Raw genomic sequence first — 17303 nt, forward strand, 5'->3', positions numbered from 1 at the left:
GGGAAATATTTGTTTGTTCATATAGTTGTGCCAGAGAACACTGAAAAGAAAACACGCCTTGCAGCAAACACTACGAAAACATTTTTTTTCTTCACACACGTTGCAAAATATTTGAAGGATAGAAAACACAATAAACTCTGTTTTCCCCGAAAGCATGCTATATTTGTCCTTGAGCATTATCTAGGTATGTTCCTCAAAGCTTACAGTCTTTCTCAAACCTCGCTCTCGGAAAACCGTTCCGATTACAGGTGTAGGATTACAGCCAACTGTACGATTACAATGTCCGATTACAACTGCGCAGAATGATTAGTGAAAAATAAAGCAGCTAATGCACCAATCACATTTTAGGAAACTATAATAGTTATGATTATAGTAGGAAGGCTTAATTGTGGGAAATAGTAGTAAAGTTCAAAATGACTAAAACGAAACACGCATGATTCCCTGTAACTCTAAGTTTCGTGCTTACGCACTCGTTAGACAGACTTAATGAAAAACATACTTGTAGGCTAATTTGTATATATAAAAAAAGGTAGCAGTAGTAGGAAGGCTTATATTACTTCGCTCAGAGGTCTAGCCTTTACGAGAAAAGGGCAAAACTTCTTAAGCTTTTACTACCCACGCTCATCATTGCTGATCTTGATATGGCTTTGGCGGAGACAAAGAAGAAGTCAGTGCTTCCACCATGAAATTACCATTGCACCCTTTAACTCCCAGAAGTGATTAACACATAACTTCTCCCAATAATATCCATACATTATTCCGCAAAAAGGTAATGAGAATACTCAGACTTATCAGGTTAAAGTTTTCATCTTGATCTAACACCAAATTCTCATAACTAATTTACAAGGAAATGCGTAGCAGCTAGAGGGGAGAATTAACAATCAGATCGTGGGAGTTAAAGGGTTAAATGTATAAAATAGGCCAGTTTTAATCACAAACCATGCTCAAATATGGAGTTTGAATAAAATTATGACAGTTTGACCGTCTTGGTAAAGATCTGTATAAGTTGGAAACTGAACACGTTCTGCCTCATGGAAACAAGTTCAAAAATTCGCAGGCGAATTGGCAACGCCGGGGCGAAGTTTTTGTTTTTAATAGGACGAACTCGTAGACATAGAGGCAAAATTGTAATGGGTCGAAATCTTGACATAATGATATATAAGTTTCCAGAAGCAAGGCAAAAAAAGAAAACTGTATGGGTGGACGTCTAGATGAATAGATGAAAAACCTCACCCATCTGCGGTAATTTTGTTAAATACTTCCCTGAAAAGAAAAAGGATTTTTCTAACCTAGTTTCGTACGGGAATGAATATGAAAGCGATCTTCGCAGTAATGACCACTACTTAAGCAGTAGTGAAAGTAAGGCCTGAAAAAAATTCAGGCCATTACGGGATTTGAACCATTACCTATGCGATACCAGTGCATAATTAACTGAATTCACAAGCCATTATTGTCGCCGTCATTATGTTGGTTCGTCGTAAACCAGTGAGGTGATGAACCGATGACTGTGGATGTATGAAAATCATATATCATGGAACTGCGGTTTATGGAATGGATATGAAAGCTATTTTCGCAGTAATGAACACTACCAAGGCAGTAGTGAAATTATGGGTTTTATGTTACAAAACTGAATACTAACAATGGTCGACAAACATGTGGATGTACTTATCTTAGATGCATACTTCTTGTTTCAGGTGCTAAAACTGAAGTACTTTATCTAACTATTGATTTTTTTATGAAGTAGCTCATCAAGTAATGGGCTCCTGTTTATCCTAATTCATATTAATCTTTTGACTAAACCCTTACCGCAAATTGTACCTTCAGCCAAATTAATTACTTTCAAACACATAATGAGTAATTAGCCTTTATCACTGAAAAAAAGCAATACGAGTCCGATCGGTCTGCGTAGACTTTTTGCGATAGATGAAATAAATTATCACTTTTCTATTTAAACCTTCTTACATTTAGGGGTGCAGATCATGCAGAATCTGCGGCCACGTGGAGATGAGGAATTACCTTTGACTGTATTACCAGTGAATTTATCGCGCAATAGCAGTCCTGTTGATTGGTTATCAGACAGATGCGTCTCTTGAAATCTTCATCAAGTGACAAAAATCCACTTACAGTTCTTTAGAAAGACTTCTAGCGTTATTACCTATTATTTTTCTCACCCCTCGCATGGGAAGCTTCGCTTCCCGTTGGCGCTTTATTCGGAAAGGTTCGTTCGGTGAACAATGCGGAAATACAGACAAAACTAACTACTCTGCCCCTTAGCTTAGCTGAGGCATGCAGACATAAAGCGATCAGCATCGCATAGATTGAGTACTAACAGTTAGTTCATGCTCAAGCTGTTCTTTCTCACTCTCGTCACCTAGCTGAGCCGATACTTTGTACTTGTATGAAGACGCAATGTATAGGAATAACAGAAAATTTAGCATCATCAAACCAGACAACAGGAAGAAGAAGTACTCCATGTGGCCTTGGTTAGGATCCTTCTCAGGGTACCAATCGCTGTTGACAACAGCAACTAGAAGATTTGCAAGGTAACCACCAACACCGGTGGCTGCGAGGAACACACCCATGATCACTCCCTTAAGGTACTCGGGAGCCTGTGAGTATGCAAACTCAAGTCCTTCAAAAAAAAAATATATAAACAAGTTTGAAGGTTAACTGCGCATTTCAAAAAATTATAATTTATACCACATGGAGGAGATTGCAAAGTCTGTAGATATTACAAATAATAACATTTATGATGGCGGACATAAATACGTTTTAGGACCGACTCAGACTAATTTTAGCCCGAGTCGCTCGGAAAGGGTTAATTCGTGCTTTAGGAACGGCCCCTGAACATAACAATGCCCACTTTGGAGGGAATTAAAAACGTAAGAACCAAACATATGATAACAAAAAAAAATCTGAAAAATGATGTGAGCATCTCTGGCTTTGTTAATACACCATCGAGCGAAGCTGGTGAGAAATATCAAAATCTCGCCATTTGAATTTCAAAACATACGATAGGAAAATTCCATAAATGTCGGTGTCGAAATTAACTGTACAAGTATCGTTAAATTGACAGTTTGGCACAATTGGGTCAACTAAGCGTGTTTGGCTTGAAGCCGCCAAACCTACGTGCACTTCGCCGACGACCACAGAACTTCTACAAGCGGCGTAATTTACAGAAGCTTCTCTTGAAAGAAACGGACGACTTTGAATGTTCGAACAAGCACATTTCACTGCAGCTGAGCACTTCTTTCCATAGGATATCAATCTTTGTTCGTTTTCATGCTTTCATGCGCAAATTTGCTTTTATTTCTTTCACCAAGGCTGCAGGAAAACGGCGCTAACGTAGCAATGGCTTCTCGATGTTAATTGACTGTACGATTGTTTGATTCTCACTTTTCATGGGTTTATCTCAGCGCGCTAAGAGCCTAATTCACCAAATTAGCCCCCAAAATGCGCCACAATGCCCGACAATGTGATAATAATTGGAGACTGACTTAGTGAACACTGACGTATCATGGAGAGTTAGTTCCTTCATAGTCACAAAATTTTTCTTATCTTCTGATGACTTTCACTCTAGGAACGAAGTTATTTCTTTGTTTCCCCTCCTTTTAATAATTTTGGTCCTTTAATTCGTCTTTGATTATACACATTGTATATCACATAACATTAACTTATATTTTTTGGTATATTACAAAAACATCCCTGCAAACGCAACTCTCCAGCCCCTCCAATGCGAATTCTATTGATCTTTTTCAGAAGAAGGCTGCTTGAAAAGCCGAAATATTGTACTGAGTTAAAAAAGCATTCTGCTTTACTTTGGTCTCTACTTTAAGATTTTTGTTCCCTTTACTTCACCCATTAAGTCGCCGCCTTAATTATACATAAACCAGCAGGATTATCTCCCCACTTAATCATGTCTTTCATACTTCAATCAAATTTTCGTGAAAATCTCGAGATTTGTTCAACATCACAACAAGGCACTGATATCATCAAAAATCTCATACCCGCAATAGTTGCAAGCACTTCACCGATTCCAATCAACATGAACTGAGGTGTTTGCCAGAAAATGCTGAGACAAGAAGCGTTGTGAATTTCCCCTAAAACCTCCTGTGTGCAGACATGACCACCTAGCCATACTTCTCGTCGCTTCATTTCAACCAGACCAGCAACAACCATAGATGCTGCTGATGACAGAAAGCCGGCACCAATGCGCCGCAAGGGAGTCAGCTTAATGCCCGTGCGTTCCATGAGAGGATAGACAACGTATTCTAGAAGAGGAGTTAGTCCAAGAACGAAGACAACAGTAACAGCCATTGACGACGTCGCTGGTATGGTCAAATTTTGCAATTTTAGGTTCATGTAAGCACCTTGAATAAGGAACGAAGTGCTGATCTGAAAAAGGAGAGAAAAGACCAGGATGGAATTAAAATCGTTAGTGTATAAAGCGGAAAAGTAAATGAGAACAACTCCTTTTATTTAATTTACAACTGTAGAGTGATTTCTTTAACATTGTCTTTCTCCATGGTGTGAATAAATTTGATTTACACAATAACACCTGCAGAGTATGATCTACAACATCATGATCACGTGCTGCGATAGGGGATCGATCTTTTTCTTGACAATACACAAGTAAAATTGGATGATATGCAAAATAACTGTACCAGTCACTATTTATCGTCTGTGATCGGGGGTCGGAGGTCGGAGGGTCGGAGGGTCGAGGGTCGGGGGTTGCATCACGATAAAATGCATCTGATCCTCCCAAAAGGCTCTATAATATTCTTATGGTCCACACCTCCCTAACTGGCAAGTAATTAGGAGTCAATACTCTGTACTGATTCTCCCCTTCAATACCCTATTGGCAACGGCCTATTCCCCCGTTCCCCCTGTAAACCACGCTCTGATAGCTTCCTGCATACTTTATAACAAAACCGAGTACAGTCAAGGCTTCTCTACTCGTTGATTCGACGTCATTTCCTCTTCTTGTTACACAATTAAATAGGTTTCCCGGTTCTTTTTCGAATACAATAATACCCTAAAAAACGATCAAATCAAATGGTACGAAAAAACTTCAAAATGTTGAGTGTGGCAACTCTTATCACCTATAATGAATTTTTACCCAACTCACTCATTCTTGGATAGTATTGGCTAATACTGTTTTTATGATCCTTACCTGGAAGTAAATTGTAAAGAAAAAGATGAATGTGATGAACACTGGAAGTACTCTCAAGACTGCCTTGACATCTTCAACCTTTGCATGATTAAACTTTCCTCCAAATCTGCTCTTTGCTCCATCCATCCAGCCACCAGTGTTCTGTTTCCGATTTTTAATGGCATTGAGGGTTATTTTGGAAATTTCAGTCAGTTGACTACCCACCGGTGGCTTGACCAAGTACTTATTACGACAGGCAAGAAATGCAACCAGACCAAAGATAATTGAACCAGCATTTATAACATAACCAAAGAAAATGTTTGATTGCTGGATTCCCACTACAACTGTAACTGCTACTAAGCCTCCCGTGTTAATAAACCAGTAATACCAGCTATAGAAGGTCTGAACAGCCCTTGGACCATCCTGTTTCACCTGATCTGCTCCAAAGGGTGCTACGTTGGCCTTGATTCCTCCCGCGCAAAATGCTATCAACACAAGGGCAATAGTAAAATACACCAGTCTCGCTAATGTATCAAATTCTGAGGTCAGCATATCATCAGTAATTGATACCGTGGCAAGAAGCATGACCCCAACCAAATACCACAAACAGCATCCGTAAATAGTGTTGAAACGACCCAAGTAAGCATCCGCCAGCCAACCTCCAAGCAAAGGTGTAACGTAACATGTCCCTATAAAAATAAAACCGATTGAAAAAAATTATAGTGTTGTTCAGCCTTCCCATACAGACAGTTCTACTTCTTCTTAAGCAAATCCAGACAAAATACAAGAATACAATTAACGCTCTGAAATCGAATTTTGAATTTCAATGCCTCTTTCTTGCATTCCCCTGTGTGCGTGTATGTGTGCGTTTTAGATATTTTCCGTCTGCGAACTTTTTTTTTAATTGCCTTGCTTTTATGTTTTACCACGATCCTTCCTGCCGAGAACCATTTTTAAAGCTTTTACCACTTTGTTCAAGATTGGTCCGAACAGAATTGTGAATAACTTGATTGGATTACCCGGTAGCCGACGTAGCTTGGTGGTTTTGTGTGCATTTTTAGGCGATGATACGCTAGGTCGGTCTCGAGTTTTTTTCTTTAGACGTATTCTGTCTAAATCAATCTTCGTTTCCACGCTTGACTCTCCAACGCGCATACAAAACTTTCCGGTACAGCTAGGCAGAGCTTCTGGCCCCAGTATTCTGTGCCTATGACAACCTCATGACAACACTACAAACTAACCTTGGAAGAAAAAAGTGATTGTTGATGGCCAAGGTGACTCAAGCTTTAAGACATTCTTAGAAAATAATACTAGATTCGCAGATGCTCCATAGAAGGTCAGGCGCTCACATGACTCTGTTACAAGAATGCACAATGCATTTAGGATTCTTTGCTGACGACTCAAAGCTCCATCGGACCGAGAAACCAGGCAATTGGTATTTGTCTTTCCACGAGTTGAATGGCTCTTGCCGTATTGATCTTTTGAAATTAACGGTGCACGTTCACCTCCATCTTCAGTTGCTGACATTCTGCAGAGGTCCAAGAACTTCTAGGCAAAATAAAGTAAGATAGTGGGAATAAATTTGTGTCCTGTGGAAATATCTTTTAGCAGGGGGCCACGTCCTGTACCCTCCGTGTTGTCTTGAGTGATTTTGCGGGGTTTTGTGACGGTTAGTTTCCCACTCTGCACTGACTCAAACTGACGCCCCTCCAAAGGCAAAGGAAAAACACTTGTGTTTATCTGACTGTCATTAAGCGGATTTTGGGATGAAATGTTACGATCTGCGGAATTTACGAAACATTTCTCGGGATCACTTGCGTCTTACCGAGATCGACCGTTGCAAATTACAAACAATGTAAGAGTTAAAATAGCGTATCAAATAGCTGAGTCACACGGCTTCAAACCCATAGTGTTGTCTGCATGTGGCACTCGGCATTGACCTCGATACGCTGCATTATACCCAAAATTACGCTGACATTATTCATCTGACTTTACCCTAAGTTACTTCAAACCTTTTCAAGCCGCGGGTTGATTTACAAGTAAGCACTTATAAAACTCAGAAAAGTGAGTTTTACGAGGCCTACCGGGCCAATTTTGGCCAATTCATCTCTAACTAAAATTTAGGGCTATGCAAAGCGAGGGGACGTCAAATTTTTCCGCTTCATCGGTTATGAATAATTAATAATGTTCACGCATTCTGCATTATGAAGATGGTCAAATACCATACGAGGACTGTTTCAGTAGGGCTTCACACCCTTGCTTGAATCACTCACCTTAACACACGGTCCACTGGAAAAACATCGATTGTATTTTAAAAATTTAGCCAAGTTATTTTACAATTTCTTAGAGCATAAGTAATCACATATCATGTGAAATTCATAATGGTTGAGACCGGAAACGGACGTCATTGACATACTCAAACGTGGTCCTATAAATTTTCACCTGGCAACGTTATCGCTGAATACTCATACATATAACCGCTAAAAATACATAATTTTTTAGCAAAGATGGAAAGCTGTAATTAACCTTCGTTAATTTTTGTTCCGCTCGCCTTCATTTATAACCGGTCTCTTTCCGTGATGGAAAGCGGAATTGTCACGAGATCTTTTTCTTGAAAACTTAATCATCCCTTTCTTCAGAGAGGAATTTAACATCGAATAAGTGATTTATTATTCCACTATCACTTCATTTTCTAGTATTTTGGCTTCCAGTTTTCGAAACACTTCTTGCAGTTTTATCGGAGCATCGCATCATAAGACGTGCGAAGCAAAGGATGAAAACAACACATACAGAACCATTTTAAGATTTTTTTCTGTAGTTATAAAGAGCACCTCTAAAAGTATTCTCTACAACCAGCGGGAAAAAATGCGCTTAAAAATTCGTTGATCGAGAAGTCAAGCCTTCAAAAAAAAGTATCAAAGTTTGGATCAGTCAGTAAGGCACACGGTAATACCGTGACACGTTGGCAAAATTCGTGTTCCATTTCCCTAATACGGTAAATTGGCGCAAAGGTGGAATAACAAAACATGAGGATCCCGTGACAAGAGGGGTTGGTTTCCTTAATACAGTGTACTCACCGATCGAGTGGGCTGATTCTCAGCCAGTCCAAAGTCAAAGCTTTCTTCACTTTCCTAGAAACATGATAAATGTAACATACCGAATCATGTGTCAAGACGACCTTGTCAAATTATTTATAGAACAATGTTAATGATCCTGAGTCTCACATGATATGTAACCTCTGCCTCTGGATTTTTCTGTTTTAATTTTGATGTTTTCTTGATATTACTCATTTGTTGTTGGGCAAAGATTGTTCGGTTTGCTTTGTGTTCAGCATCTAACCCAGTTTGGCTTGCCAGCGATCTTCTGCAGAACGTTCTCAGGTGTAATTGTGCCCTATATTTCCCGGTAAGTATAAAAGTTCGTAAGGAGAAAATGTACTTTATTTCTAGGTTTGCTTTCCTTTATTAATCGTGAAAATCATGTCGTGTTCAGCGATTTCCGACCACGCGCTCTTTGTTCAAATTTTAACAACCAGAAATGTTTGCGCTCAAAATACTATATTGGTTCCGTCTCCACTGCCCTCTCAAAATACTAAACATTCTTGTTCATTCTTAGTAAGATGGATTTTCAACCGTGTTCAGTTGCACTTTCTAATTCGAATCGACTCTATGTTTGAATTTTCAGTTGTACCTAACATTTCGAGTTTAGTTTGACTTTGAGTTTGATCCCTTAGTGCTTAGCTTTTTTAGTTGGTTTCCTTGAGCTTCATTAGGCACATATATTACAATAAGGTCATGAAGCATTTTGATGTAAGCCTTGTTTATTATTATTATTTTTTTTGTTTTCTGTTTTTTTTGTTTGGAAAGAAAGAAAAAAACGGCCCCTGTTTATTGTGATTACCAAACAGATCGAACTGGTAACGCAGTATAATTATGTTTTTATTAACTGAGTTGAACATTTAAATTTGCCACCGGAGAGAGTTTCGAAAACTGACGTTTCGAGCGTTAGCCCTTGTCAGATCGAATGGTAACGCAGTAGTTTCGGTTTCTTAGGATATCACGCAACGCTCCCCAGGGCGCTGCGTGACACGCCGCGGCTGTCTAACATAGATCCTTCTGCTTACTGTTACAGAAGCAATTTTTTCCGAGTCAAATGTTTCTTAAGAGGGAATTGATGAAATTCCATGTGATGCCACCGGTCCAATTTTTTTTCCATCAATACCCAGTTTTCGACTTACTTTTGGGAAAAAGGATCCAAACATGCTACTTGTTGTCGTCCCAGTTTCGGCAGTTTGAGCCTCTGCAGGTACAGATCGCGGCTAAAAATGTGCTTTCATAAACGACGAACATTGAAAATGTCTCATGAAATAGGTACAGAGAATATACGACAGTAAATAAATGAAAATCATATATGTGCACTGCAGTTGAAGAAACGTGCACATATATTATCTTCATATATTTACGGACCAACATAATGACTAGCTCCTAGTTGGCTTGTTAATTTAGCTGATATGGCGCTGTACCGGTATCGAAGAGGTCATGAGTTCAAATCCCGTAAGGACCTGAAATTTTTTTCAGCCCATACTTTCACTACTTCACATTAAGTAGTGTTCACAACTGCGTGGATCGCTTCTATAATCGTTTCTTAAACCGCAGTGCACATATATGATTTTCATATATTTATAGTCATGTATTCACCACTTGGAGGGTTTATTTGGAACCAACATAATGATCAGCTCCCAGTTGGCCTTTTAGCTCAATTGGTTTAGCGCTGCGTTATCGCTGAGGTAGTGGGTTCAAATCTCGTAAGGGCCTGGATTTATTTCAAGCCTTATATTCACTACTACTTAACAGGTAGTGCTCATAACTGTTCTATATTAGGTATAGAGAAATCTTCTCACATAATTCTGATGGCTTGCACGCGAATTATGAAGGCTGAGAATTTCAAGGTCAAAGTGATTAGGGTCTCTTAAAGTTACATCCCTTCAGGAATGATAGGCCTCTGTGGCTGTCTCTTTATATAGTTGTCAAAAGCGTGTGCTCTCTAGTATTTTCGTGCTCCTGTTTACTGCCGTTTACAACATCACCAACTAAGAAGAAGGGTGTTGTTCTTAGCTTCAGGGAGCTGTTCTTCTTGCATGAAAAACCTAGTGCAGTCACAAGCAGCCCAAGCTCCAGCTGTGAGGTGAACATCTTGCGCAATGAGAGTCATGGCGAACATATGAGAGTTTGAATGGGAATACCGCTTTTGGATGGGAAGACAACTTTTAGGAATAACAAAATATGACAAACTCTCAATAAAAATACCTCACCTTACTTTCACAGTGCATTGCTTGTTTTGTGACCGCTTGCTTTCTAGCAACGAGGCCATTTTAGCGAATATTCCATTTCTAGGTTTACTAGTAGTAAACCTAGAAATGGATATATTTTCGCTATGACTCTTACTACGCAAAATGTTCATCTCACAACCTCCTGTTGTGCACTGATAAGATCAGAGAATTTATATGAAGGCAATTAAGACTGGTACCTAATATAGCCTGGTCTTTTAACCCCTCCAGACCTAAGGGGGGAAGTAGGGGGGGGGGGGGGAGAGAGTACCAGCATTTATTTTTTTCTCCTTGCTATTTCACTTACCGAATCAAACATTAAGGTCGTGAGAGTGTAGGAAAGGTCATCAACTAGAAAAGCTGATGATTGTTAAACAAATTCCCCTTAATTGTCAGCACCATAAGAAATGTTTGGAGAACAGTATGGGGAGTCTGCATACTGATGATAATATAGCTCCAGGCGTCGAAACAACGTCGGAATGTCCCAAAGATACACAGGATTTAATGCGAGGACATCGAGCGAAATACTGATTCGAGACACCAAAGACCAACTATAATTCCAAACGTAGTTTATTCGTACTTATTGTGACTTGATGTCCAAAACCGTCAAACTAAAATACAATTAAAAAACCTAGTCTGAGCGATACTAAAGGACTGAAACTAAAATAACTATTTTATGACACGAATACATATCAATTACACGAGCGCAAACACAGCTAACAATGCAACATTCGGTAACAGGAAGAGAAAACAAGGAAATCAATACAATAATACGGTCGCTTACCGATTGTCCTCTCTGTAACGCCTGAATGAGTCGCAATGAACGCAGAAACACTCGCAATAAGCTCTCTTGTCTAAAACTATCTACCGCAAACGACAACGCACGAGGTCTGACATATGATATCGAAGCGTCACTAATACAAAAACAAAGACTAATACGTAACAGAAATAATACTTAACTCGACAACAATTACAGATAAGGTTTAAATGATTAAGGCTCCTGGGCACCAGAATGAAGGTGGGGGGTGCCATATGAAAGTAGGATTCCACCCTATTCTCACAGCTTGTTTTTAATTTGCTTAGAAATCCTGCAGCATGTCAGCAGCTCCAAATGGAAATGAAAATTCTCCATTAATTCCAAAGGAACCAGATGAACCACATTCCACACCTGGTAGGGTGACAAGTACGGCTACCAATTCATCTGACTCCAATAGTGCCTTGAGTCGACAACAAAGGGTCCTAAATGCAGTGTGTATTCTTGTCACAGAGTTATGTGAGCGCATGACCTTCTATGGAGCATCTGCAAATCTAGTTTTATTTTCCAAGAATGTGTTAAAGCTACAGTCACCTTGGCCATCAACAATCACTCTTTTGTTCACAGGTTTGTTTGTAGAGTTATCCTAACATTCTTATGTGTTAATTCTCCTCTCTGGCTGCTACAAGTTTCCTTGTAAATCAGTTATAGGAATTTGGTGTTGGATCAAGATAACAACTTCTACCTGATGAGTTTGGGTAAACTCATTACCTCTTTGCTGGATAATGTGAGGATATTATAAGGAGAAGTTTCATGTTAATTAATTGTTGGATCATGCTCCTAAAAGAATGAAGCTACATTGTACATTTAAGTATTGATTACAACTGTTTCAAGAAAGGCTATTGAAAAAAACTGTAAAAGTACGTGCAACAACCTTGAATGCTAATGTAGGTAGTTTTCAGGTGCTTGACCTTGCAGGATTTCAGGAAAATCTGAGAACACATGACACTTTTACGATGAGGCAGAGCAGGGTTGATTAATTTATACATTCATTTGACATATTAAAATTTATTGATTATGGGATGCCCAGATTACCTTTCAAGATGGTCACAAGCACTTTTAACCTCTTTTTTGGACAACCTAAATCTTGAAATAGCTGTATACACTTGTTGAGACAAATTGTAGAAATGTTTCAAAATATATAGAAAATACTTTTTTGTTCCCCTATATTGTTCCTGGGCTCTCGTTAGTAAGACAATATCAACTATTGTATTGCCTCTTGTTGCATCATGCATGTAAGATGTTTTAAGGAAAATAATAGTCTCAATACTTTAACTCTGAAGATCTGATTGTTCATTGTCCCCTATAGCTGATAAACAGTTTCTTGCAAATTAAATACAAAATTTGATGTTACATCAAGATAACAACTTTTACCTGATGAGTTTGAGTATTCTCATCACCTGTTTACTGGATAATGTATGCATATTATGGGGAGAAGTTACATGTTAATCTCTTTTGGGAGTTAAAGGCGAGTAACCCCTACATTCCAATGCTTGTACCAGGTACACAATTCAGAACATTCACCTGCTAAATGCCATTTGAAATACAAGTAAGCTAAACTAAAAGTTTTAACCATCAAACAACACCACTACTTTTACTTCAGGGCTCAAGCCAACAACAGAAATGAATAACTGCAAAAGTTATGACATGTAGCCCAGTGTTAACCCTTAAACTCTTAAGAATGATAAGCATCTAATTTCTTCCATCAGTATCACCCTTGAGTCAAGTGTTAAGGTCATGAGAATAAAGGAAATGATCACAAGGTGAAGAAACTTGATTATGAAACATATTCTCCATGCACATACCATATGAAATGTATAGAAAACAGCATAGCTCAGCTTGCAAACTGATGTAAAGGTAGTGTAAAGGTTTGAAAAACTGGTTTGTCCATGAGCTGAGCTGTTCAACTGTATTAAAATTTAATTTCTTTTTTTCTTTTTTTTTTTTTTCCCATAGGAACATGTTTTCTCAGCCCTTTACTTGGTGGGTGGTTAGCCGATTCTTACCTTGGTCAGTATAACACCATATATGGAAGCTCTTTGCTCTATTTTGTGGGAGTTGTGCTTCTAGCCACAGTATCAACTTCTGATAATTTGTTGAAAAGCATATTTAATGCATCGGGAAAAGTGGTGTTCTTTATCCTGGCCCTTGTGTTGATAGCATTTAGTGCAGGAGGAATCAAAGCCAATGTGTCACCCTTTGGAGCAGATCAGTTGAAACAGGATGGTCCAAGAGCTCTTCAGACCTTTTTCAACTACTTTTACTGGTTCATTAACATTGGAGCCTTTCTAGCTTTTACTGTGGTGGTTGCAGTCCAGCAAAAAGACATTTTCTCTGGTTATGCCATTGTAGTGGGTTCTATGTTGCTTGGAATCATTGTATTTCTCACCTGTCGCAATAGGTACTTGGTCAAGCCACCAGGTGGTAGCCAACTAACTGAAACTGCAAAAATAATTCACAATGCCATAAAAAATCGGAAACAAAACACTGGTGGCTGGATGGATGGAGCAAAGAGCAGATTTGGAGGAAAGTTTGGTGATGATCAGGTTGAAGATGTCAAGGCTGTGTTAAGACTACTTCCTGTGTTCATCACTTTCATCTTCTATTTTTCAGTTTACTCCCAGGTAAGCTTTGTCACCAAGAAATCATAACAGTTATAAATGAAGGAATGTTTTTGTTTGTAATGAATTGAGAAAAAATTAAGGAAAAATGGCAATTCCATGCTATTTGTTGATGTTGCGATTGTTTTTTCATTACAAGTCATTGGATTTAACATAATTTAATTTTCTGTAACAACAATAAAATGTCTTAACTGACCTTACAATCTACTAAACTGAGCATCCTATATGGTACTTCAAAAATTCTGATTCACTTTCTGCAGCTTCACTAGTGTTTAGAAGAAGAGAAGAGGATCACAACCAAGATGTGAATTGTTAGAGGAAATTGAAACTTAAGGCAATATTAGCTTGAAACTTTTTCTTTTCTTTTCTTTCAGATGTCCACGTCATTTCTCATTCAAGGTACATACATGAAGCTAAATTTTGATGGCTTTTCTGTGCCAGCAGCATCTTTGTCATTGTTTGATATAGTTATCATTCTGGTGCTTGTTCCCCTCATGGACCATGCAATTTATCCTCTTATTGAGCGCAGCGGGATCAAGTTGACATCCTTGCGGCGCATTGGTGTAGGGTTCGTTTTATCAGCAGCTTCTATGCTTGTAGCTGGGCTGATTGAAATAAAACGACGGACAGTGTGGCAACACGGGGACATTTGCATACAGATGGTTTTTAATGAGAGTCACAGTGCCTCATGTTTCAGTATTTTCTGGCAAGCACCACAATTCTTATTGGTTGGATCTAGTGAAGTGTTTGCAACCATTACTGGTAAGTGAATTTCACTGATGTTTTTCTTAAGCAATTGTCAAGTGGATGTTGAAAGTAATCTGGGATGGCTTCAGTTTTACTTAACTTTGCTCTGTCTGATTGGTCCAGGCATCTTGTGTCATCCTCTCAACCAATCAGATGCAAAACTATAAAAACAATCACGACTTAACCATTCACATTTTTTCCATGCTTCAAGCAGTTTGCTTGTTGTCACTTTGAGTTCTTATTGGCAAATGATAATTGATAGACCTTTGTTCTGATTGATCACTGGGATAAGTTTCGTTTTAGTTTCTTGACACTGCTGCCCTAAGCCCTTGAAAATGTTAACCTAGCCTCCTTCTCTTCATTATGATTTGACCATTTTATGCAATGTTTCAGGAGACATGATGGGTAAGGGAAGGAGTAAGACATGGTTACTAATAGTCAGTTCAGGAACCTTTTTCAGAAAAAATTGTCTCACCTGTGTATTACATCCCCAGCCTTCTCTACATGAGAAATTTCAATGTTTTTCCATGAGGGGAATTTGTAGAAATCCACAGTGATATATTTTTTTTCTGTCTCTTTGTATCTGCAGGTCTAGAATTTGCATATTCACAGGCTCCTGAATACCTTAAAGGAGTGATCATGGCCCTTTTTCTATCAGCCTCTGGCATAGGAAGCTATATTGCAAACTTTGTAGTTGCTATTGTCAGCAGCGATTGGTACCCTGAGAAGGATCCCAATCAAGGTCATATGGAGTACTTCTTCTTCATGATGGCTGGTTTGATGACACTTAATTTCTTGTTGTTTCTGTTCATTGCATCCTCCTACAAATACAAGGAATCATCCTCACAAAGTGAAGAGACTGAGGAGGACCAGGATGCCCATGAACTGACTATTAGTGTTTCATCTGTGCATGGCTGAGTAACATGTGTCAATTTGCTACTGAATGTGCAAAAACTGTGGTGTGCACCTGTCATGTAGGAAGTCTTTAGTGCATGGGCTTTGAGACAATGCCGGCAATCAAAGTGAAGGGATTGCACGACTGATGTAGTATAGAATATAGTTCAAGTGCAAATCATCTAAAAGCATACAGGAACTAACAAAAAAAGGAATCTCTCTTTTTTTCCAGTATGTGTTCTGACCATGATTAAGGTACAAAAGTTCAAGGAGTTTGGATTCTATTGCCAGGAGAGAATGTGAAAAGCAGATCCAAACTCTGTGGGAGCTAGTGGTGGAAAAAAAATTAATGTTAAAAAAAAAAAGGAGACAAAAAAGTTGCAAAATAAATAAACTATTTGGCAAGTTTTTACCATTCAAGAATTCTACAATTTATATTACTACATACCACACATGAAAATCATGCTTTTAGTGTGCACTGATTGGTTAATGTGGAAGTGGATATAAGCAAGTGCTAGGCAGCTGATGAGACAAAATCGCACATCACAAGTTTAATTTCCAACTATTTTTCTGTAAATTTAAAGAATTTAAATTATTTTCTGGTATCTGTGTGGCATATACTAGAACACTAACTTGGCAAAATTTCTGCACAGCCCCATACTTCATTATGCATCCATATATGGGGCATATATTTATTATTCAGTCGGCTGTGCGGAAATTTTTCCCACGAACTCATCTGAGTGTTGGTAAACATTGTGGATATTTACCTTATTCACCATTATTCACCTCCATTTTTGTGAATAATTATTGTTAATTATATCAGTTTCTGGACAATTTTAGTTATTAAGCTTGCATGTTACTGTAGGTTGACTAAAAATATCTGAGAGCAAATATTTTGATTTTGTGTTTGTTAGCATTATAAATGAGAGAACTTGAGTACTCTACTCCTTTCACATAATCTGCCACCTAGTTTTTAAAGAAACTTATTAAAAGTTTATTTTAAGATTAATATGACAAGCACTCTTGGATTAGATAGAAATATACAGTAGACCAAGGGGTTCTAGGACCAGAAACTTTGCTCTGAGCTGAGTCTCCTCTTCCTCTTCAATAACTAAATGAAATACTAGACATGACCAAACAGAAAAGAATATAAACTCACCTCAATCAGTTCCTTCCTGGCCTACAAATCACTTAACATTTGTAATTACTTCAGAAAGCGATCGTGATTGGAATATTTCCACACCAGAACTTATGATGATTGGGAACATTGATCTTACTGACGACGCGAGAAACATGAGTTCCACGCACATAGGTAACATCTTGTAAAAGTTGAATTGATTTCCCCTCGCAGTATCAATACAATTATAATCTAAAAGACAGGTGATGGGAATAATGAAAGATTATAAGTTTAACCAATACCTAGATTAAAAGAATTGTATGGCAGACAGTAAAGGACTGGAGAGTGAAAACTCTCCTTGCTTTCCCGCTCCTCACTGATCGTCTTCCACCCACTTCACCATTACTTTCCTACTAAAGAGCGTCGGGTTTCAATTAATTTTCATTACAACGTATTACCCGTTTTAGATTATGGTAAACCTTCCAAGTGTTCCTCTTGCCCGCCGACGCATCGTCTGATTTTAAAAACTGATACCATCGAAAATTCTCCATACCTGCTGCTTGTCAACCGTGAAGTGTGATGAGGCAAGGTGCTCACGTGATATCTTGTGACAATTAAGACAACAGTCCCGT

At 38.5% G+C, this 17303-nt stretch overlaps 2 protein-coding genes and 1 long non-coding RNA gene across 6 annotated transcripts; 1 reads left to right on the forward strand and 2 right to left on the reverse strand.

The window, feature by feature from the left end:
* Nucleotides 1–140: 140 nt before the first annotated feature.
* LOC113675390 (solute carrier family 15 member 4) lies at nt 141–8300 on the reverse strand. 4 transcript variants are annotated; one of them, XM_089200626.1, is made up of 5 exons: nt 8230–8300; nt 6394–6700; nt 5174–5841; nt 4008–4395; nt 141–2632 (listed from the first exon to the last, which is right to left on the reverse strand). In XM_089200626.1, exons 2-5 carry the CDS (start codon nt 6677–6679, stop codon nt 2304–2306), a joined length of 1671 nt encoding a protein of 556 aa, XP_089056752.1. In that variant the 5' UTR covers nt 6680–6700; nt 8230–8300; the 3' UTR covers nt 141–2303. The 4 variants fall into 4 exon arrangements, with proteins under 4 accessions (XP_089056752.1, XP_027047760.2, XP_089056751.1 ...); XM_027191959.2 differs by lacking the exon at nt 8230–8300 and adding an exon at nt 7426–7545; XM_089200625.1 differs by lacking the exon at nt 8230–8300 and adding an exon at nt 7426–7535 and having other exon boundaries at nt 6394–6697.
* An 83-nt stretch (nt 8301–8383) lies between these two features.
* LOC149048894 (solute carrier family 15 member 4-like) lies at nt 8384–16563 on the forward strand. The gene is made up of 5 exons (XM_089200624.1): nt 8384–8557; nt 11562–11859; nt 13249–13916; nt 14288–14675; nt 15250–16563. Exons 2-5 carry the CDS (start codon nt 11574–11576, stop codon nt 15576–15578), a joined length of 1671 nt encoding a protein of 556 aa, XP_089056750.1. The 5' UTR covers nt 8384–8557; nt 11562–11573; the 3' UTR covers nt 15579–16563.
* On the reverse strand, nt 11031–17249 carry LOC149048895 (uncharacterized). The gene is made up of 8 exons (XR_016185036.1): nt 17130–17249; nt 16714–16923; nt 16003–16076; nt 15136–15481; nt 14321–14821; nt 14110–14178; nt 13299–13734; nt 11031–12010 (listed from the first exon to the last, which is right to left on the reverse strand). It is a non-coding gene; the product is annotated as an uncharacterized LOC149048895 (long non-coding RNA).
* Nucleotides 17250–17303: the final 54 nt, after the last annotated feature.

The sequence above is a fragment of the Pocillopora damicornis genome, chromosome 3, assembly GCF_964200805.1.
Source record: "Pocillopora damicornis chromosome 3, jaPocDami1.2, whole genome shotgun sequence".
NCBI lineage: Eukaryota > Metazoa > Cnidaria > Anthozoa > Scleractinia > Pocilloporidae > Pocillopora > Pocillopora damicornis.